Genomic DNA, 23,161 nt, shown 5'->3' on the forward strand with positions numbered 1-23,161 from the left:
TTTACTGATAATGGTTTTCAAGTTCAAGGTTCGCAAGTCCTTATTCAGCGAAAATCCCGTGACCAAAAAAAAAATATATCGTAAAATTTGGTATAAGAATAGGTACATAGAATGAGCCTATTATCCCGGTATAAAACACACAAGACAATAAAAGAGGTACAATGACTAAAATTATTAGTTCTTAAGACTTATAGATCCCATGGTCGAGGGCAGGTAAATGTAGCATAGAAACTTATTCCGGAAACGAAAGGAATCACCACCGAAATAGCGTGGCATTAATGTACACAAAAAACTCTTATTTTGTATAACACCTGTAGGGTGTTTGTATACTGCTACCTGGTCACAAATGACCAATTATCAGTTATTTTCTGACCTAACTTAATAAACAGCAAATACTTAAATCTAAGAGCTTACCCTATGGCTTACTCTTATTTTATCTATCAACTAATGCACTACAACTAACATGCAATAGCATTACAGCACTATACTCTGCTTTTTACACTAAACTTTTACACATTTACGCTAACTCAAATGGTTTTCTCCTTATGAGTCTTCTCTTTAGTTCAGTGTTGTCAAACAGCTGGGTTGTCTTGACATTCACATGAATATACAGCCTCTGCTTGTGACTTACTGCTGTTCTCTTGATTACTTCGATTACAGTTTCCGTACCCAGGTCTTGGTGGAGGTTGCTGTTACGGATATACCAAGAAACATCAACAATGTTCCTCAATACTTTGTTTTGAAATTTCTGGATAATATGTAGATTACCAGCTTTTGTATAGCCCCAGAATTGGCACCCATATTCCCATACAGGCCTCAGTACTTGTTTATAAAAGGATAATTTATTATAAATGAATCTAATATCAAGCTTCCCTCTTTTCTTTTTGAAATGGACTTTCCAGCGCAGCCTCGTGTCTAGGGTGATGCCCAAGTATTTTGCTGATGTTGCATAAACAACTTGGGTATCATTTATTCTAAATGGGAAATTTTCTATTTTTTTATTTGTAAAGTTAATAGTATGTGTGCAGATTTAGTCTTATTTAATTTTATTCGTCATTTTATGGTCCAGGTATGTATTTTATTTATTGATAGTTTCAACTTATCAGTCGCTTCTTCACTTTGTTCTAGCTCTGGAATGTCACATATATACAATAGGTACAGGATCGGACCTAATACACTCCCTTGTGAAACGCCAGCTTTGATCTTCCCTAAATCGGTGTACACTTCTTGTTTTACTCTGAAATATATGTTCGCAATGTATGATTCTAAGATTTCTGAGTAGTGTTTAGGCGTGAACCTTCTTAGTTTATAGTTTAAACCCTTTCTTTTCTTCTAATGTTTTTTCTATTATATTCGTTATTCTGTGAACTTGATATATAGTGGAATGTTTATTTCTGAAACCAAATTGATGATTTGGTATAAGATTTTTTCTTTCTATTATTGGTTTTGATCTTTTAAACAGAAGTTTTTCAAATACATAGTTTTGTCATCACCGGAAGGAGTGATATTGGTCGATAGGATGTTACTTTATTAGGAGGTTTACCTGGTTTGGCGATCATAATGACTTCGGCTACTTTCCAGAGTCTCGGAAAATATCTCAATTTAAAAGCAGGATTTGTTAGGTGAATCAGCTTAACAATGGCTTTTCTTGGTAAATTTTTTAATAGTTCTCCTGTTATGAGATCATATCCTGGAGCTTTCTTAGGTTTATATTGTCTTTTATCTCTATTGATACTTCTCTAAATGATGTCAACGTTATTCTTTCTTTAGTTTACAATGATTCTTTCCATCTTAGTTCTTCACCATCACCATTCACCAGATTTTTTTTTTAAATTACATATTTGACAGAGCTTGATGTAGTTAAGCTTAAAGCCAACGCACATCAACATTTTTCTTACCTATTTAGAAAATTGACTAATATGTGCAAACAATTCATAATTTTAAAGAAATTAATATAAAAGGTAAAAAATCGTTAATCATTTTTTACACTTTTAGGCATTAACTTTTTTTAATCCATTTGTTCTAATTATTTAACAAGCCTTGATGAATCAACATAGAAAGTTACAAACTTTAACATTTTGTTATTTGTAAGTTTTATCCCTATTATTGCATGCGTTGAAAAATGTTAAACTTACCGGTGTAAAATCAAAGAAATCTGGATCCGCAAACTTTGTTCGTTTGGCATAGGCAAATTTAAAACTCTCCACTATCCTCTGATTTGTTATTACTGAATCAGGTTGGGTAACATCTATATACCCGCTTAGTAAATCTAAAATGTAGTTTAAAATGTTTCCACTTGCTGGTAACGGTGAGGATACGACGGTATGGTTTCTGAAGACTGTGCTTATAACTGGTTTTTTCCACAGGGGTCTATAACAAAAATACATTTGATTGATTAAATAGACAAATTACATATTTGGTATTTTTGGACTGTTTGGATAGTTTTATAATCTACTCATTCTAACGTGTTAGGGATTATGAGTATAAGTCAAAAAAGTATATTTTTCAGTAGCGCGCTTCGAAGAGTTTACTGACCAGTGATATTTTAATGGTTTGATTTTATGCAAATCACCACATCCCTATATTATTAAAAAGAGCAAATAAATTATAAAAAGATAAAAAAATCATGTTAAACTTTAATATTCAAATTACCTGACTTATCTTATTAGATTTACTCTGTTTACTGACTTGTACCATTAGGACCAGCTCTTGTACTAATCAGTCCAAACTTTAGTAGATTAATATCAAAATGGTATTTGTACTAAGTAGACAATTTCCTGGGAAATTCTTAGGAAAATGGGAAAGTCTTGGAAAAATATTTTGCAAAAAGGTAACTGTTTATAAAAAATCATTTTTCGTAAAATAACAATTTACTCTTTTTATTCATACCCATAAATGATTAAAAAAATATAATATTAGCTACATGACAGGAAAAATATTAATTTTTAGTCACCAAACTCTTCAATATCTGGCAAGGAAGATTTTTTTTCGCATTGGAGTGTGTTTTCAAATTTTTATAAAAATCGTGTGTGTGGCGGAACAATCTAATCTCAGTCCATTTGAATGGGTTTCCATCTGTGTCTTTCTTGTTAAGGTAGAGACCATTTTTATACAAATCCGCAAAATTTAAAAAATCTTTATGGTTCAATTCCACATCAAATTTGTTTTTGCCTATAGTACGGACAAGCTGGTACCAGTCATGTGGATGGGAAATCGAGATTTGTAATTTGTTTTTTGCTTTTCTATCAAACCATGATCAATATCACACTCTAAATGGCTATGCCTGCTTACCACAAACTTATGGTCGATTACATCTAAATGATTCGAGTTTTGCATAAGGGTTAAAAACATAGCAGATACATGGGAGTTTCTGTTCTGGCCTCCACATATATCCGAATAAAGTGTTACAGATTTAACATCTTCTGGAAGACCAGACATTTCTTTGAATAAGCATGTTGCTATCTGATTTGCACCTCGAGCACCCTCAGCCTCATGCCACATGTAACATCGTACACTTCCTAGGCCGGTTTCATGCATAGTGAGGTTGTAGGTCCACAATTGCCTTTTGTAAAATGACACAGAAGAGTTCACAAACGGTGTTGGCAGACGCTGTTGTAAGTCAAAAATGTAACACCTCTTGGTGCTATCTTCTTCTGAATTTCGTTTATCCGCATCTTTCATTAAATAAGCAGAATCAGCTTTCTCATGATGTTTATCTATTTCCGACTGTATTATCAATTTTTCTTCATCGCTGGACATTTTAAGTTTCATTGCCATAGTGTCACATTTGAGGCATGTGTCCACTTTTGGAGTTTTAAATGAAATGTTCATTTTATAAAATTCTTTTTGGTAAATACTGCGGCAAACAGGATTAGACACAGAGTCTTTATAAAGAGAATACATTGTGCTGAGGTTTAAAAATGCAGGTAAGTACTTTTTATCATTTTTTCTCCTGGTATAATGGGATTCGTAAGCAGGAAATGATTCTATGTGCTTTCGTACTTCATTAAGCTTTTCAGGAGACTTCTTGTTGGCGGTGGGTCTTTTTCTCTATTGTCGGTCGAAGGTATACCAGAAGTAAAGCTACTTATGCCATTTTTAATAACCAATGTAATAAACATATTTGTTTCATCCAGGACTTTCCTAAAACACCCTTACATAGTTTTATGAGCTCTCCCTCGACTTTAAAATGGAATGTGTGAGTTACCATTCGAAATTTTTCTTTTCCAGGATAGTCAGTTCGTTTTCTTTTCGTTTTAGACTTCCTTGTTTGTACAAGATTAGAAACAAATGTAACTCTTTTGTCCCTACTTTCTCACGATAGAGGTGAGAAAGTTTCTCTTTCATTTTTCTAGCTCTTTTCACTTTCCCGTCTAATGTTGAGTAACTCTCGCCTGCATTTCTGGCTTTATATTTTTCTAGTTTTCTTTTTTGGGAAAATTTACCTTGTGTACCTTCATTTTTAGGCAAATTTAAAGTTGGTGATTTTTGGGTGCGTTTTTTCCTAGCATTTATCTGGTGAAATACATTAATTTCATCATCTGATGAAAGCTCATTTTCATTCGGAGAAGGAATGTAGTCATTGTCATTATCAATATTTTTCTCATGGTTATCTGTTTCAACTAAAAAGATTTTATAGTACTGAGTGTGCAAAATGTTAATAAAATAATAACTTACCATGTGATAAAAGTTCATTGATATCTACAGACTCAGTTTCTGTGGATGTTTGGATGACAAATACTTGGTCGGTATCAATAACATTTTCTTGATTCATTTCAATCGTAATATTTGGTATATTTTGTAAAATATTTCGGCTGATCTTAACAATACAAGTCGTGCTTCAAAGCAATAACAATTATAAACTATGTAAATCTGACACTTCTGATCCTAAGAGTATAAGTGGACTTATACTCTTACTCCCGAGCATAAAATGGCCTCAGTTCAGTTAGGTTATTTGGATTAAATACAAGATACCATTATAAAAACACTAAATTTTGACTTGAACTCTTAGTACCAGGTAGAATACATATCTTTCTACCTATTTCTGACTTGTACCAAAAAGACACTAAAAATGACTTATACTCTTAATCCCTAACAGGTTATCATTAGAGCCATTACTAAGTATATGAGGCCATTATTTGCAAACTCGCTAATCGACAAAAGTTTCGAAAATTATTTTTTCAGATTATTTCAATTTTAAATAGAAATCGAATGATTTAATCAGAATTTCCCAAAACTCGTTCTTTAGCATACAAACGATGTCGAGAAAATTATATTATTTGCATAACTCGCTCTTTACTTTGAATTTTTACCTGCAAAACTCGCTGTTTGCTCTACCACCAATAAAATTTGCCGGTTGGTTCACGTGACGAAGACGCTACTACAACAGCTGTGTTGAAGAAACACATTTTGAGTGGTTTATAATTATTCAAGCGAATAAACAGTTGTATTTTGGCGAAGTACGAACAGTTTTTTTTATTTTTATGGAGTTAGTAAGAGAAAATGATTGTTTTGTTAAACCTATTCCACAGGGAAAAAGACGCAAAAAAGTTCTTCAGTTAAAAGCACATAAAAGGAATATGGATAAACTTGCTAGGGACCTAAGTGCTTCATATTAAAATTTATGATTTTAGACTTCTGCGACAATCGTTTAATTTTTTATACAGTTTCATTTGTTTTTCGCGTTCTAACGTTGGGTAGTGCTACAGAAAAGTTTATGAACAGTGTTGTATTTTTACAGAAATACACCAAAAGCACTGCCGACCTTTTCAAGTTATGTTCATAACGGACGACCCAGATTGCCGTATTACTGTTCCACACTCACGATGAAGCAAGTGGTAGATTTTCATGCCTACTTTTATCAGTCAAAAGATAAAAGTAAACAAGACCTTCTGATATTAGCTTGTAAGGGAGAGAAACCAAAAAAGGGAAATCTAATCTTGCTGCAGTCGATAAAATACCATGTACGTTTGAGTGAGACTAAGATGATTAGAGTATGTGCCAAGGTGTTTCTAGAAATCACAAATTTAAGCAAGGATCGCATACAAAGAATTGTAAGAAATTTGGTATCACTGGGGAGCTACCCAGGGAACGTAGAGGTGGCAATGAGTGGGTCCAACAAATGATAAAAAAAGAAACTGCATCAAAAAATTTATAGAATCCATAACATACATAGTCTCAATACAGTAGAATCAAGACGAGCGTGAGAGTTAACTTGCCATGTAACTTATACGTGTAAGTGTATCGTGCCTATAACCCTTTTACTACCCCTCCAGGAAGTGTGTCTATTATATTCAGTCAAGTTTAAATTTCTAGGCTGCTCAGGTGTCATAAAAATCTTATATACTAAAACGCTAAGCCCTTTTCTTGTCCACCACTTTACTCAAAAACCATATTAGATAATTAAAATATTTTTTCGGAATATTATTAGTATTACGTATGAGATTGTCAAGATATACTTTTGGTACAAAAATTCACTTCCGGTTTTGAGATGACCGGAAGTTAAAATTTACTTTAAGTTTTAGACCCCACAATGTATATATGGATCGAAAAGTCTCATCGAGACGAATCTAAATATGTACTTCCGGTTGTGATCCGACACCGGAAGTGACCCGAAACGCGCATAAAACGTCAAGATAGAGCAAATCTGACACCGGATTCGTGATCAGCATGCAAAATTAACTGCTAAATGATATCCATGTCGACATTTGATGAACTAAAAATTGCATTCCGGTTTTGAGGTCGACTTCCAGTTTCGTTTTTATTAGTCAAATCAATAGAGAATTCAACGTAGAGTTTAAAAATGTAAGCTCACGAAATTATCATTTATAGTTTTTGAGTTATTGATAAAAATATTTTTACTTCCGGTCATTGTATATATTGTATATTTTTCTCGCAAAATAAAAATTTTATTTAAAAAACTCGATGTCGAGTTGGTCCGCTAGTATAAAATTAATACAAACTATATACATAGAAATGTAACAAACAACTACATTAATAATTCATTTATTTTTGATGTAATATATTATTATATTATATTACATTTATTAGCGCATGTACCTTTATTATATATTCGGTTTTATTTATATTTTTAACAAAACAATATATTGATAGGGGAAAGTCGATTAAATAAACTCAATTTTAGAAGTGCATGTCGGACCATATAAATATGTTTAACGGGCTGCAAGCGGCTCGCGAGGTGCGTGTTGCTCCTCCCTGCCCTAAACTAATAAACTAAAGTTTCGAAGTTCCCATAAATACTGGATATGAATTTACTTACTTACCTGTAATTATTCATATCTTCGATAGTTATTATTCCTCCCTTATCTGCAATATCTTTTACAAATGCTGCCGTAAGTGAACCGTTGTGTAAAGCGTCACCTCCTTCTTTAGCGATTATTTCCAAAGTTTTTGCCATTCTTGGTCTCTTGAAGTATTGTCCTATTTTATACGTATCATTAGTCTTCTTGTCAAAGAACGTGTCCCTGTGAACATTTTTATTAATGATATTATGAATTCCTGATAGTTAAAAGACTATCATGCAAATTTTTAAAAGAGACAGGAAATGAATACGAGATACGAACCAAAAGCCAGAGAGATAATAGTAGCCGACAAAAAAATAAATTGAAAAGCACATCGCTTTGACAGCTTAAATCTGCGTTAAAAGTTAAAAAATAAAAAAGCAGCTGGGCCTGGGTCTGCAATGGGAAATATTCCTATTGAATTGATGAAATATGCCCCAGATATATTAGGAGAGTAGATTGGTGAGATGCAGTTAGAGTTCCGAAATGGAATTAGTACTCGAGAAGAACTATTTGCCATCAACTTATTAACTCAGCGATGTCGTGATGTAAACATTGACCTACTGAATGCTGAATGTATATTGTTGCCAAAGTAGTGAAAAGAAATCGATAAAGAAAGAAATAAAGGATATTAGAGCATCCACCTTATAGTCTCGATTTATAGTCTTGCGATTTAACATCTTAAGACCACTGAGAAAGGAGTTAAAAGGTAATCATTTTCATTAGGACGAAGAAGTAGAAAATGCCGTAAAAGAATTCTTCGATTAACAGTTATAATAATTTATTAACCAGGGAATACATACAAAGATTGGTGAAACAATGCGATATGTGCCTTAATTGTAGGGGCAAATCACAAATACACAGAGAGGACAAAAAGGATGTTAGACACAGTAGAGATGAAAACACTTAGAAATATTGATGGCCAGATACTATGGGACAGAGCTAGAAGTACAGATATACGACGTAGATGCAAGGTGGAGAACACTAAGAACTGGGTAAGAAATAGAAGAGTAGAATGTAACGATCATATAAGCCGAATGACAACAAATAGAGTAGTAAAGACGGCAAGAGACGGTTCCCCAATAGGAAGACGATCAGTGAAAAGACCACGAAAACGATGGAACGACAACTTACTGGAGGCACATTGAAAAACAGACAGAATCATGTATACATAAAAAGAAGAAGAAGTAAAACTAGTGATCACTATTGGCTATTGAAGTAAGTGTAGCATTTACCCTGTTACCTGTCTTGTATGCCTTAAAGTAGTAGATTAACCTGTCATATTTCGTAACTCGCGTAGTAAAAGGGAAATTAAATATATGATCCTATAAATTCAATTCCTAATACTTCAATGACAACTGTAGAAGTAAAATATTTTAAGAATGTTCTTACCTCATCACAAGATCGTTCCATAGTAATTGTTTTCTCATAATAAATCTAGAATGTAAATGTTTGGTTACATATTGTCCATTTTTACAGATGTCGATTGTTGGCTGGATTAAATCTTTCCACGGTAGACCACCACCAAATCTTTTGTACAGTTCCCAATATCCTCTAAGTTCACCAGGTACAGCTACTGATTTACCTCCTATAAAACCATTAATATAGTTGTAGAGAAAATATTTGAATAAGTAACGAAAATATAAATTAGTTTAGCATAAAACTGAAAATATAGTATGAAAATATATATACATATACCCAAATTGCCAGTACTTCCTGGAATTAGTATCATGAAAGAACGGAATATGTACAATGAGCCAACTGGCTGGAGTATGCAAAAAAATACGGTAATATAATATATAAATAAATATATAAACTTTCAACAACATTTAATTAAAAACGATTAGAATTGGGCAACTATTTTTCAGCAGTAAAAAATCACTATGTAATGTAAATAGCTATAATCAAATGAATTCAACATAACATTTTTTTTATTTAACTTTACGTGTCTCGACAACTAATGGTCATTGACACGGGAACTAAAAACAATGTTTACAATATTAGTTAAAATTTTACAAATTAAAATTTTTTTAAATATCTTATATCAGATTATATAAGTTACAGTCTCTCAAAAAACTAATTATGAGTTCATTAAACCAGTTGAATTAATAATATCACTAAGGGTACCATTAATATTATGCTGTCGTCGGATGGAATTAAAAGTACTGCATTCAAGTAAGAATATGCTGGATGGAAAGACGTGTGTTATTACAGCGTTTAAAACTGGTGGATTTCCAGAACTCATGAGGTAACTATGAGTAAGTCGAGTGTGACCTATTTTTATTCTTCTGATTATTGTTTGGTCTCTTCTTTTTTGTATACGGATATATATGGTAATCGTATTTTTGGTTGTAGTTGGTGTAATTTGGATGTGCTTTTACTCCATTGATCCTACCAATTTTCCAATACCGATTGCTTAAAGATATATTTTAGGTCTTGATGGAGCTGCATGCTTTCGACTGTAAAATTGGGACAGTCAGCTTTTTTCGCTGATTGATCCGTTTTTCATTACTAGTGACACCTACAGTGAAGAAACCCAAATTATGGAGTCTGAGATGACCGAAGTTAATAGCTGATGATAGTAATTGACTATTGGTTGTTGTGAGCTTAAGGTTCTTAGTGAGTGAATCGATGACAGTGAGCCGGTGCATACGGCTATGCGTTTGCTGCTTTTTTTGTCTGTTGTAGTAACTGTGCAGCTTGTACCATATTCATCTTTACTGGAATCAGTGTAGTATATTGTGTCCAACTTTTCCATATCTATCATTTTATTGAATTCTTGTCTAAGTAAAAGGGTGAGAAGTTCCTTTTTGTCCTAGTTACATATACTAATGTTAAAAGTAAGCAGCTTTCTGGCCCAAGGCTGGGTATCTTCTTCTTCTTCTTTTTCCTCTTTATAAGCAATTTTGCTTGTTCATTGGTGGATTAATACCTCTATGGAAGGTTGTCACTCCATCTTGCGCGGGGGGGGGGAGGTTTATTGGCGGGGTATGAGAGATATAAATAGGGGCCGTGGTTGTCCAATCTACATTGTTAATTCTATCTATCTATCTATACAGCCCTTGCTGTCCAATTTTGGACATAGGCCTCCTCTTCCTTATTCCACGTCTCTCTATTGTAGGCAGTTTGTATCCACTTCGGGCCTGCGTGTTTCTTCAAGTCATCTGACCATCTCATTTGTGGCCTTCCTCTTTTTCGTTTGTAACTATATGGTCTCCAGTGTATAATCATCTTATTCCATCTGTCGTCTTTCTGTCTTATGGTATGTCCAGAGTACTTCCACTTAAGTTTTGCTATCTGCGTTAATCCATCGGTCACTTTTGTTTTGTTGCGGATCCAAGTATTTCTTTTCTTGTCTGATAGCCTAATAGTCTGATGTTCAGCATTTGCCTTTCCATGGCTCTTTGGATCTTGCAAAGTTAATTGTTAATTAACTGGTGTAATTTAAGAAATTTAAGGTCAACTGTGCATACCGACCTAGGTTTCCTATGGACACTAGTTGTGTGTGTCTGGCCACAAGATTGGCAGCTGGATTTGAGAGGTTAGCAGAGACCTTTGTAAAGTAATTTAAAAGAAGTCTTTGTTTGCTAATGTTCAGGAGAGGTTCGCAGGCTTCGATATAAAAGCTTTCAGAAGGGCTAGATCTAAAGGCACCGAGACAAATTAAAAGAGATGCGTTTTGAATGGCGTTAAGAGAATTTAAGAGAGAGTTGCGGGCGGACATATAGAATATACTTCCATAATCGAGTCTGGATCTGACTAGAGCTCGGTAAATTGTAAGTAATACTTCCTCCTTCAGCGCCCCAGTGATAGTGATCAAGAAATTTAATTATGTTAATTCTTTTTAAACAATTAGCCTTACTTTCTTGTATATTATTTCTCCAATACAGTCTTTTATCAAACTTTATACTTATTGGTTATCTACCATACGAAGAGAAGTTCCATGTATCTGTAAATTTGGTTGGGGAGACCTGCATTTTATACTAAACTGGATAACTGCTGATTTAGGTGGTGAAAATTTGAGTCCTCCGTTTGCTGACCAATTATTGATACTCTCCAGGATGTTTTGAAGTAAGGCACATGTGCTAGTTGTGCTCCTACCTTGACAAAATAGTAAGAGATCATCAACGTAAATAGCGTGCTGGAATGGTGCTTTTATCATAGAGCATATGTCATTAATACGTATCAAGAATACTGTGGTGCTAAGAACAGAACCTTGTCGTAGCCCATTCTCTACAGCTTGTGGTGTAGACATTTTGCTATTTATGGAGAAACGTTCTATCTGTTAAAAAGTTATTAATAAAGGTCGATATGTTACCTTCTAATTAGAGGTCATTTAGTTTTGCTAGAATATGCCTAAAGCTACGGGTATTGCCCCATTCTTGTTTTCCATGACGCACGCAGTTTCAGAATGTAATGTAACCAGGTTATCCATAGTACCTACATATATTTTGTCTAAATCAATCATCTAACAAGTTAAAGAAAAAGGTCGAAATGAACTCGATAATGCTAAGGTGAAGTCATTCTTTTTAAGATTATTTTTATTCTTGTCTTATATTGTATTGAAAGTGCTGTTTGGTCAGGAGATCCTAAAGATTATTTAACGGCAACAAAGATTATCGAGGCTTTCACTTTAAAGAATACATGGTCCTTAAACTGTACTGCTTAGCACAATAACAATATGTCCTGCATTGCATACAAGCTGATAGGGTTTGATCTTCTACGAAAAACATGGTCCACCCTAAATAGGATCCGAATCAGACATAGAAAATGTGCTTAAATGCTACATAAATGGGTAAAGTGACTGTGGAGAAAACTAAGCTATCGAATACATATTTGAACAGTGTCCCACAAGATCTTGTAATGGTAGCGAAGACTTCCTCTTTGCAACTTTAGAGTCAATAAAATATATTAATTTACGTAATGTTTTTTTTGTAACTGTTTAATGATTTACATATACCTGTATTATTGATAAATTGTAATATGTGTGTATAGTGTTGGAATTGCCATACGATAAATAAAATTCTTGTCCTATGCTGGCTATTTAAAAACCGTTACTCCTTTTTAAAGAAATATAAACAAAATGATTTTACCTCTCAGTGAAGCGTTCGAGGGTTGACCCAAATACATGTCTTCTCTTGAAGCAGCAGGGGCTGTTTCTCTGGCATCCAATGCCCAGGTTTCTCCTGTTGTTTTATTATATAGTACCAGGAAAAATCCACCACCCAAACCCATACTTTCCGACATCATCACACCTTCACAAAATAGTGTTGCTATGGTCGAATCAACGGCATTCCCACCTTTTTTCAATATGGATCTAAAATCAACAAAATGCTTTAATAACGTACAAAGTTATTTACAAGGAATATAACTAAATACAAAAGAACATATTCTACTACAAACATACTGTGGCTAATAAGCACAGTTCAAAGCCAAATTTCCCTCTACACACACACTACTACAAAAATATAAATAATAATAATCATCTCACAAAAAAACTGACAATTATTTTCTAATATTTTATAAAATCTATTGAACTATTGTTTATATTTCATATTTAAAGCGGTAGCAGCTTTTGCTAAAATATTTAATCTTTTACACATTTTGTATAGCCCAGACAGAAAACGATATTATTAAATCGTTTTCATTCATGGCCACCAAAACAGATGGCACCTCTGTACGCTAACCACTACAGTGGTAAAGATTTAGAAGATATTCCTTGGACTTTTTGAGTTTGAATTTCAATCAGCCCGAGTGTCTGATGAAGCAGGAATGCTGAAATGAGTCATAACACTCTATTGATACCGATTCGAGCACGGAAAGTTTAAGGAATTTGTTCTCCTAGGCCATATATTTGGCCATTCAATTCAACAAAGCGATAACAGATTTTAATCTTATACATACACACACACCCAAACCTAAAGCTAAGATTATTACCATTATAAGAATTAATATTAAACTCAACAGGACTATCACTGCGCCGAGCTTTCGACATCCTCTTTGATGTCTTCTTCCGGGCTTCCGAGATGTCAGTCTTCTGAGCCCCGAGACACTGCTACACTGATCATTAATCAATGCATTACTGCTATTGGGAACAGCGGACGGTTCATTTATACCGTCGATGGTGACGTGGTTTGGAAGGAGGATGGCGAGGTGGTTGGCGAGGTGGTTGGCGTGGGCGTTAGCGCAGGGGTTGGCGCAGGGGTTGGCACGAACATTTATGATGGCGGGATATTGTTTGGATGGTCGAGCGGACGATATTTCCTTTATGGGAGGTCTCCATGTCGCAGTTATCCGGATGCCGTCATCTCTTTGATTGAGACAATTGGGCTTTTTTTCAATTTCTATGGCTTCTTAGATAATTCTTGGTTTATAGAAGCAGATGGGATCTTTAGTTCTGGAGTTTAGAAAATCAATTTTGTGACCTGTATGAAGGTAATGTTAACCTAGAGCTGAAATTAAATCAGAGTTGCGAACAGAAATGGAATGTTCATATCTCCTATTTTAAATTCTTCGATTTGGTTGACCTATATAAAATTGGGGGTAGTTTACACAAGGAATTTCATAAACCTGGTGTTGTTCATTTGGAATATTGTCTGTGATTAATCTGACAAGAGATGAACGCTTTTGTTGGGCGGTAAATATTGTCTTTACTTCTCTTGATTTAAGAATTTTGTCAATGTTGTCAGTGACACCTTTGATGTAAGGAAGACAAGCTCTGGATGCTGTATGTGGATGCTCCTACTGATGTGATTTTCGCAGTAACCGTTTTGAATGAGGGTTTGTTTTAAACTAGAGAGCTCAGCGAGTCTACTTGCATCATTGTAAAGGCGTACTGATGTGGAGATAAGGGTATTAAGGACTGAATTAATTTGTAAAGGTGGATGATGAGAGTTGACATGCAAGTAACGATTGATATGGGTGGGGTTTCGATAAACAGAAAGATGAAAATCTTGGGGTTGGTTTTTCTTTATGATAACGTCAAAAAACGATACGAATGAATCAGTTTACACCAGCGTGAACTAGATACTAGGATGTACACCATTCAGATGGGTCTGAAAAGACACAAAACTCCAGTCCTCTGCTATCTACTAGTATTAGTATTAATATCGGTATTAAACATTTTATTCTTTATAAAATTATTACTAGTGCTTGAATCATGTCAAACTTAATATATTATTTGCGATTATTAAGTTGAATAAAAATAATATTAACATTTACAACTTAATACGTTTTACAAAAGTCTTAAGATTATAAGCACATATTTTACATATTAAAGAAATTCTACTTACACCCCAATTTCTGCACACCCATGGCCACTGCTGCCCACTGCACCAACCCTTTTTCCTTCATTCTTCTTGTTTATCACCAATACTACTACAACTATGACGATAACTATAACAGTCACGATCGCAGCACCTATTGTTAATCTTTTTGTTGAAGTTTTCCTGTAAGTAAAAGTAACCATAATTAAAAAACTGTCACTAAAGTAGAAGAAAACTTAAGTATATGTTGTGAGAAATATCGCGCAAAAACTAACCTGGCAGTGGAAAACCAGGTAAACGTATTGTTTTAGGCCAGTATAATAATCGAGTTTTTGATAGAAATGTAGTTTTGCAACACAAAAGTGTATATAACCACAAATGCTACACTATATAGATACATATAGATACAGAGAAGTAGAAAAAACGAATGGGAAATGTAAAACGGTGCTGAATAATTAATTAATTAATAAACGGTTCTTCTACTGCTACTTCCATGACCGTTATCGATCTTAGGAGATCATGTTAACTAACATATGTGCTATCGTGGCTTTATTCTTAACAGCTCTAAATAATGATATAGTCGATTTTCCGTACCATTATCCTAGATTTTTCAATTATGGTGTTTTTTTTTATCTGGAATACGTTTACCTTGGATCTTTCCCTAAAAAGTGAGATGCAAAAGTTCATATTTTACAAAATTAGTGATAGATGCAAAACATCTTTTTCAACAATAGGACCACAGTTCGGTAGTTGCTGAAGGTCGTGCAATAGAGCTGTACTGTCATCAGGTTCGTTAACAAGAATGTTGTTTGGCTCATCTGTTGTTGTGTTTGCTTGGTCAATCTTATTTCCTATACTTGGCCAAAGTTTTTTCTAGGACTTCAAACTGTCGACGGTGGTATTTCGTTGTATGCCTTGGTCGACATGTACACAATGTCCTTCATATTAACTGACTTCAGCGCTTTTAAGAGATATAAGTTGTCATCAGCCTCCAGTTTGGAAATAACTTCAGAAAGCAGTTTTCAGCGATATTTTCTCTTAAAGTACTCAATGATCCCTTGGTCTATTGGCTGTTAAAGACTGGTTACATTGGGTTGCAGGAACAGCAGTTTAATTTATTTTTCATCGTCGTACTGAACACCTTCCTGGTGTGTAGCCGCGTTGCCAAGAAGTAGTAGTGCTTTGATGGGCAGTTTTTTGTCAAATGCTTTTTTACTTTCGGAACAAATTCAAGTTTTAACACAAGGCGACCGTTATTCTCTCTTTGCTGACTTTAAAGTCTGCAGCAGATGTTTCTTGCGTAGTGGCAAAGGTTTTTCTGGACAAAAGTTTAAAATTTAATCCAGTTTCGTCGATGTTGTGAATTAGCTCTGGGCTCAAGTTGTGGTCACCAATGATTTTTGGGTCTGCTGACAGCTTCTCACCACAAACTCCAATAAAATGGTCTCTTTTTCCATCGAGAGAGCGATCCCTCACTAATCGAGAATGCATCTTCTGGTTGAAGCTTTAAGTGTAAGATCATAGCCTTCTCTTTCAGGATTGGTCCACTTAACGGCGTTCCTTGTCTTCGTTTTTGAATTAATCACAACCACAGAGTATCTTACACCAATCCGTGTTTTGACTCTTTTTTTTTACTTAGAAGTCGTGTTCCATCTGTTTTGAGAAACTTTGCTAGTATTTCGTTTTTATTTGTCTGACTGAAGTATTAATTTCTTTTCGGATTCGTTTATAGCGGTTGTATGCCTGTTGTATTTGTTGTGTTCTGTATTGTAAAAAGGCTTTCTTCTGTTCATCACATTTTATCTTCACTTCCTCTCTAAACCATTGTGTTTTCTTTTTTGATATTATAGTGTTCGCTAACAAATGTATGCAAAAAATCACATTACTGTGACAAATTATGTTATGAATGTTAGCTTCTCAAATTAATCAAAGAATGTAATATCCGATATCTCAATAACTGTGTTTTTGATGAATTGTCAGTAACTGTACTATTTTCTTTGTAAATAATCTTTAGTGAATTGGTAATAAGGGACAAAAATAACTAATTATTCATTTGTTTTTTAATTTGTTGATAATTTGTCGTAAACCTGATATGTTTTGTTTAACGGAATAATACTTCAGTCGATGAAACAAATGTTTGTGTTTAAACATATTTTTTAAAGTGGTAGTATACCTACATAAATTCTAATACGTTAGTGTTATAACGAGTATGCAATAAAATGATATTTAGCTGTCAATTAAATAAAACATAAAATATGCTTTAAATAATTTATATTATCTTCTTTTGTGCCTTACGTTGGCGATTATACGGCAAAGGATTCACGGTCTTCAACCATAAAAAAGTTTAACTTCCTTTTGTAATTTACTATTTTTAATGGGACTAGCCACAATTTTATTTTAAAATTAAGTTTATTTGACGTGTCGATTTCCACTTCGGAAATAGTTCTCAAAATACAAAACATTAATAAATTAAACAAATTTTGTTTTTTGTTACTTACTTGGCAGAAATTTTTTCTAATAATTTAATTTTATCTGAATTTATTCATATTGACAATTCGGACATATATTATACATTTTAAATTAAATGACTTTAAAATTATATTGCCAATATTTTTGAGTTGCGTTTCTGTGACGACTTTATTGTAACATAGTTTATTCTTCTTCTTTTTCTTCCTTCTTGTATGTAGGCTTTAAAGCCTGTTTCTTCTTTAATATTTGCCTCTCAAATTGTTTAAATTATCGCACCATCTTTTTCTTGGTCTACCAATACTTCTTCGTCCATTTGGTGACATATCTTGTGCTATTCGTACTATCATATCTTCTGCCATTCTACTAATGTGTTCGTTCCACTCCTGTTTCCGTTTTGTCACCCATCCATTTATGTCTTCTATATTGCATGCTCTTCTTATGTTTTCGCTTCTCTGTATTTATTGGCTGTTGTATTAAAGATATGTGTTAATCTTTGTAACCCGTCTTCTGTCTCAGAGATTAATGCGACGTCGTCTGCATAACATAATATGTGGATTTCTTTGTTCTCCATTCTGTAACCATGACCTTTACGTACTGCTTTTATTATTTCGTGCATTATTATATTAAAGAGAAGTGAGCTTAACGAGTCTCCCTGTCTGACTCCGCTTTGTACTGGTATATACTGTAATAGTTTTCCATTTATTTTTGCCTGTATTCGATTATGTAAGTAGATGTTTTTGATGGTTTGTATAATATTGAGTTGTATGTTTCTTTTATACAGTAGGAGTAAGACATCTTCGACTTGGATTTGATCGAAAGCCTTTGTCAAGTCTATAAAATATATATATGATGGTTTATTGTACTCGATGGCCTTTTCTGTGATTTGTCTTAGTACAAATACGGCGTCTACGCAGGATCTTCCGGATCTGAATCCTTGTTGTTCATCTGATAAAGTTGTTGGTTTATTGATTTTGTTGGTTAGGACTTTTGTGGTAAGCCTAAGTGCGGTGTTCAGTAGATTTATAAATTTATACCTCTATAGTCTATACATATATAAGTTTTGTCATCTATAGGGTTATACTTTCTCCACCGTGTTTAAGAAGCTCTTTGGTTATTCCGTCTGGTTCTAGTGACTTTCTATTTTTTAGTGAATTTACGGCTATCTCTATTTCCTAAAAACTGATTTCTATTTCGTGTCTTAATTCAGGTACGTTATTGTGTTGATTATTATTTTCTTTTTCTTTAAACAGTTCTAGGTATCTTTCCCACTCGTTTGCTGGTATGTTATTGTATTCCTTTAATTCTGCCATTTCTTTCGTTGATTTCTTATGAATCACCATATTTGTTTTTGTGTACCGTAGAAGTCGCTTTCCATCCTTTCTGTAAACTGTTCCCAGTGTTCATTTTTTGTTCTTCTTACCAACTGCTTCCTTTCATTTCGTATTCTTCTATAGATGTCTCGGGATTCTGGAGTATTCGATGTTTTGTTTATCTTTACATTTCTGTTTTATTTCTTTTTTGTAACAAAGTGTATTGTTGTTGTTTCTTTTGTTCAGTATTACTTTGCGTTTTCCTAGAGCTTTTGTTGCTGCTTCTTCAATGTTGTTTTTAATTTTCTCTCAGCTCGCGTTTATATCTTCGATGTTGTCTATTTGTTTCAGCTGTATCTTCTGTGTTAGCCTCCTTTGGTACACTTAATTTTTACTAAGCACGCCCCAATTATTTTTCAGTTTTTTTACCTATCTTAGAGATGTTACATTTTTTTGAAATATCCTGAAACAGTTCACATTTTAGTATAAAGACTATCAATTAATTTACTTCAATAAAAGTAATGTTGCCAAATTTTTAACATTTTGAGATATATAATTCCCATTTGGTATAAAAACGATTATCTCATTGGTGTCATAAAAAAATTGATCAATGTCTGCTTAATTTAGCTGAATTTTGTCATTTAATAAATACGCTCGTGTATAACATTCTAGACATATGTTTATCCATTAAAGGCAGATGTCTAAGTACTGAATTTGGGAACTAAATTGATAAAGTGGCCCTGAAATTTGCAAGTCGGCAGATGTCTTTAAATGAACTACTTAATTACATAATTACAAAACCTTGAATAGTTTAACTAATAGTTTAATATAGTTAATATATATATATATATATATATATATATATATATATATATATATATATATATATATATAGTGTGTTATTTCCTGACCATGAATATTTAAACAGAAACTTTTTTATTTCCTGGGTTTGTGGGTCTGAACTATTTAAATTTTGCTCCAGTTTTTCCGTGGACCAGTTTTTTTTAAGCTTTTGTATGAACTTCTTTCAGATATTCTAAGTAATTTGTCATGCAGCCTATTCTTTTAATTTCTGGATTTTTTTTTTGTTTTTGTATTCCGTATTATTAATTTTTCAAGGCAATAGATGTCTTTTTTTATGCAATTTTTTATATGCGTTTTTCTGTGGAACATATCCACCGCATAAAATGATACCTTACTGTATATATATATATATATATATATATATATATATATATATATATATATATATATATATATATATAGAGAAAAGAAATTTAATCTTTGCAGATTAGTTAAATAGTAAACTCTTAAATATTGGGGAAATCTGCAAGAAATACTCTAATGTGTATCAATTGTTTCGCCGAACGTTTTCGCCAAAGAGAATTAATTTGGCTTCTTCAGGGCTGAAAGAGAATAAATTATAATTAGCTACCATATATTATCTATTAAAACATTATTGATCTTACCGTAACTTAGAATTGTAGAGTTAGAATATTAAAAAACTTTGCTAGTAACATAGTGGTGTTTTTTGTTACTATGTGCAAAAAAAAAGTTTTTTATAAGGATCGGAATGTATGGTAGCTTTGAACTTGACACGTAAAGGCTTACCCAAGGTTAATCGAAAAACCCAATGTAACTACATTTAAAAGGAGGTAATTCTTTGAATTGTCGGCAATAACTAAATTTTTGATTTTTAGATAGTTAAAAGTGAGGTTCTGTTTAAGCCAGAACGCAAGCGCTGACAACTTCATTATTTCGTATGAATCTTTATGTCGTTAAGGTTCATTGGTAAAAAACGAAAGAATTTAAATCCCAGTAAAGGGAAATATTATATAATATTATATAATATTATATAATATATTATATAATATATATAATATTTCCCTTTACTGGGATTTAAATTCTTTCGTTTTTTACCAATGAACCTTAACGACATAAAGATTCATACGAAATAATGAAGTTGTCAGCGCTTGCGTTCTGGCTTAAACAGAACCTCACTTTTAACTATCTAAAAATCAAAAATTTAGTTATTGCCGACAATTCAAAGAATTACCTCCTTTTAAATGTAGTTACATTGGGTTTTTCGATTAACCTTGGGTAAGCCTTTACGTGTCAAGTTCAAAGCTACCATACATTTCGATCCTTATAAAAAACTTTTTTTTTGCACATAGTAACAAAAAACACCACTATGTTACTAGCAAAGTTTTTTAATATTCTAACTCTACAATTCTAAGTTACGGTAAGATCAATAATGTTTTAATAGATAATATATGGTAGCTAATTATAATTTATTCTCTTTCAGCCCTGAAGAAGCCAAATTAATTCTCTTTGGCGAAAACGTTCGGCGAAACAATTGATACACATTAGAGTATTTCTTGCAGATTTCCCCAATATTTAAGAGTTTACTATATATATATATATATATATATATATATATATATATATATATATATATATATATATACATATATATATATATATATATATATATATATATATATATATATATATATATATATATATATATATATATATATATATCTATCTATATAAGGATTTTTACAGCTGTCGCCGCCTTCCTTCTTTCAGCCAACGTCTCCAGTCCTTTCTGTTCTGCCATTCTCCATCTCTAAGGTCTCGTCTTTCCATGGCCTCGTCCACTTCATCCCTCCATGATCTTCGGGGTCTATAAAGTATATATATATATATATATATATATATATATATATATATATATATATATATATATATATATATATATATATATATATATAGAAACTTTTTTTTCCTGGGTTTGTCGGTCTTATGTAAATAAAACTATTTATATTTTGCTTAAACGTTTCGGCAAATTTGCCATTTTCAATAAGCACTTTATTAACCTTTAAACATTACATTTTACAATTAAATTTCATGTTTACACTTTTTTAAAAAGTTTAACATGGATTAAAAATTGGTAGCTATCTCACTCGTCGTTCAATAACCAGGAGGTTATTGAACGACGCTAGGAATAACCTTTTACTGTAGTGTTTTTAAGGGTGAACTGAAGATGCATATCGGAGAGCGAATTTTAAAGTACCCCTCCGCTACTCTCAGTTGAACGAATTAGAGCTCCACATTTTGAAGCATTGTTGACAACTCTGTTCAAAAGTAATCATTTTTAAACTTTTTACAATAAAGCTTTAGTCCTTGTTATTCCAGGTAAGTTCATTTTTTTCTGACTTATATTCTTGCAAAAAAAGTTGTTTGGGATTAACAAATTGAATAATTTTGAACTAATTTACACACTATAAAATCCAACTTTACACGCATATCAAAGTTGTAGGTTCATTTTTACTATAGTTATTAGCATTTATTGAAAATTAAGAATTAAAAGATTATTTTTTTTATCAGTTTTCTAAGCAACAAATTAGTAAATCAAAATTTAAAGATCGCCATTTTAAAGTTTTAAACGTACTTTATCAAATAAATTATCTCCAAATTCGTTGAAAATGTTTTACTTTTTACTGATAGACGAAAGTTCTTAGAATTGTGCATTTTTGGACTTAAATTGTTAATACATAATTTGAAAAGTCCGCTGAACCCACTGTAGGAAACATACAAGTTTTGGTTGTTGAGGTCCATAAAACTCAAAAAACTTGTCAGATATCTGGCCGGATCAAGGTCCCCAACAGGGTACTTTTTTAGGTAGGTACCTTATTTCTCTGGACCATATTGGCATTAATTACTCTAGTATTGGAAATTTTGACAATTCACTTTTACATTTATATAATATAAAGTAAATTATTTCTAAAAACAAATTTTTTATAACAAACTTGGATTTTGGCTAGTTTGGCTAAAATTCATATCCTTGTTATTTCATTAATTAATCATTTTTACATTGTAGGATTGGAATTCGTGTTGATGAAGAATTGTAAAAACATTTATACCAATCACTTATTCTTAAAAAAAATAAGTCATCACGGAAACGTGATCAGAAGCAGCAACAACAATTTAATTGTTATGGATTAATCCTAAACGATCATATTGTCTGTTATATTTTACATTCCATACATTTATTCAATCATTCCAAAAGTATTTATGCCTTACATTTTTACCTAAATGATTCATTTTAAAAACATTTTATTTTTTTAAAAACCTGCGCTGCCTAAATTTCTATATAGGTATATAATACAAATCTGCTAATTTAACCCTTTCGTAAAAACTTGAAATATACAGGGTGTTTCAAAAAAAGGTAACTCCGTCTCCAGGGTAGGTAAAAAACTGAAAAATAATTGGGGTTTGCTTAGTAAAAAATTTTTGTAACGACATACGTTTTCACGATACAGGGTGTTAAAGAAAAAAAAATTTTACGCATTTTTTACGATTTTGCCGAAACTACTGGCAACATTGTAATGAAATTTTATACGAATATGTTTTGGAAGCTGATACATCCCATGAATTTGTTTTTATATCTGATTCTCATAGAGGGCGCTAGTTACACGGATCGTACTAAGTATTAGTCAATATAACTTTTTTAAGAGTATAATTATTAATCAAAATTTCAAGTAAACTTAAACATCATTCAATTTTACACGAAAAAGGTACTCTTGGTAAAACTCGATACTGTGTACCGTTTTCGGAATATTTTGATTTGAAAATTATGAAGTAATAATTGATGCTGGTAGTAATGATAAAGTTCTCATAGGTATACCTCTATTTTCTCCAAGTGTGCCATGGAAATCTGACATTTATTGATTGTTATGACGATAAATCAACAATAATTAGAGTTTTGAAACCTTGTTATTTATAAAATCAAATTAAAATGTACTCAAAC

At 32.6% G+C, this 23,161-nt stretch overlaps 1 protein-coding gene across 1 annotated transcript in view; it reads right to left on the minus strand.

Annotated features, from left to right (window-relative positions):
* Window positions 1-23,161, minus strand: part of LOC140435081 (glutathione hydrolase 1 proenzyme-like) — a 74,237-nt gene that overhangs the window by 17,183 nt on the left and 33,893 nt on the right. The window contains exons 2-6 of the mRNA XM_072523778.1: window positions 14,594-14,749; window positions 12,395-12,618; window positions 8,694-8,889; window positions 7,284-7,484; window positions 2,136-2,370 (exon numbers count right to left, since the gene is read on the minus strand). Coding sequence (XP_072379879.1) covers window positions 2,136-2,370; window positions 7,284-7,484; window positions 8,694-8,889; window positions 12,395-12,618; window positions 14,594-14,749 — 1,012 coding nt within the window. The remainder of the gene's footprint in view (window positions 1-2,135; window positions 2,371-7,283; window positions 7,485-8,693; window positions 8,890-12,394; window positions 12,619-14,593; window positions 14,750-23,161) is intronic.

This window comes from Diabrotica undecimpunctata, chromosome 2 (assembly GCF_040954645.1).
Source record: "Diabrotica undecimpunctata isolate CICGRU chromosome 2, icDiaUnde3, whole genome shotgun sequence".
Lineage (NCBI taxonomy): Eukaryota > Metazoa > Arthropoda > Insecta > Coleoptera > Chrysomelidae > Diabrotica > Diabrotica undecimpunctata.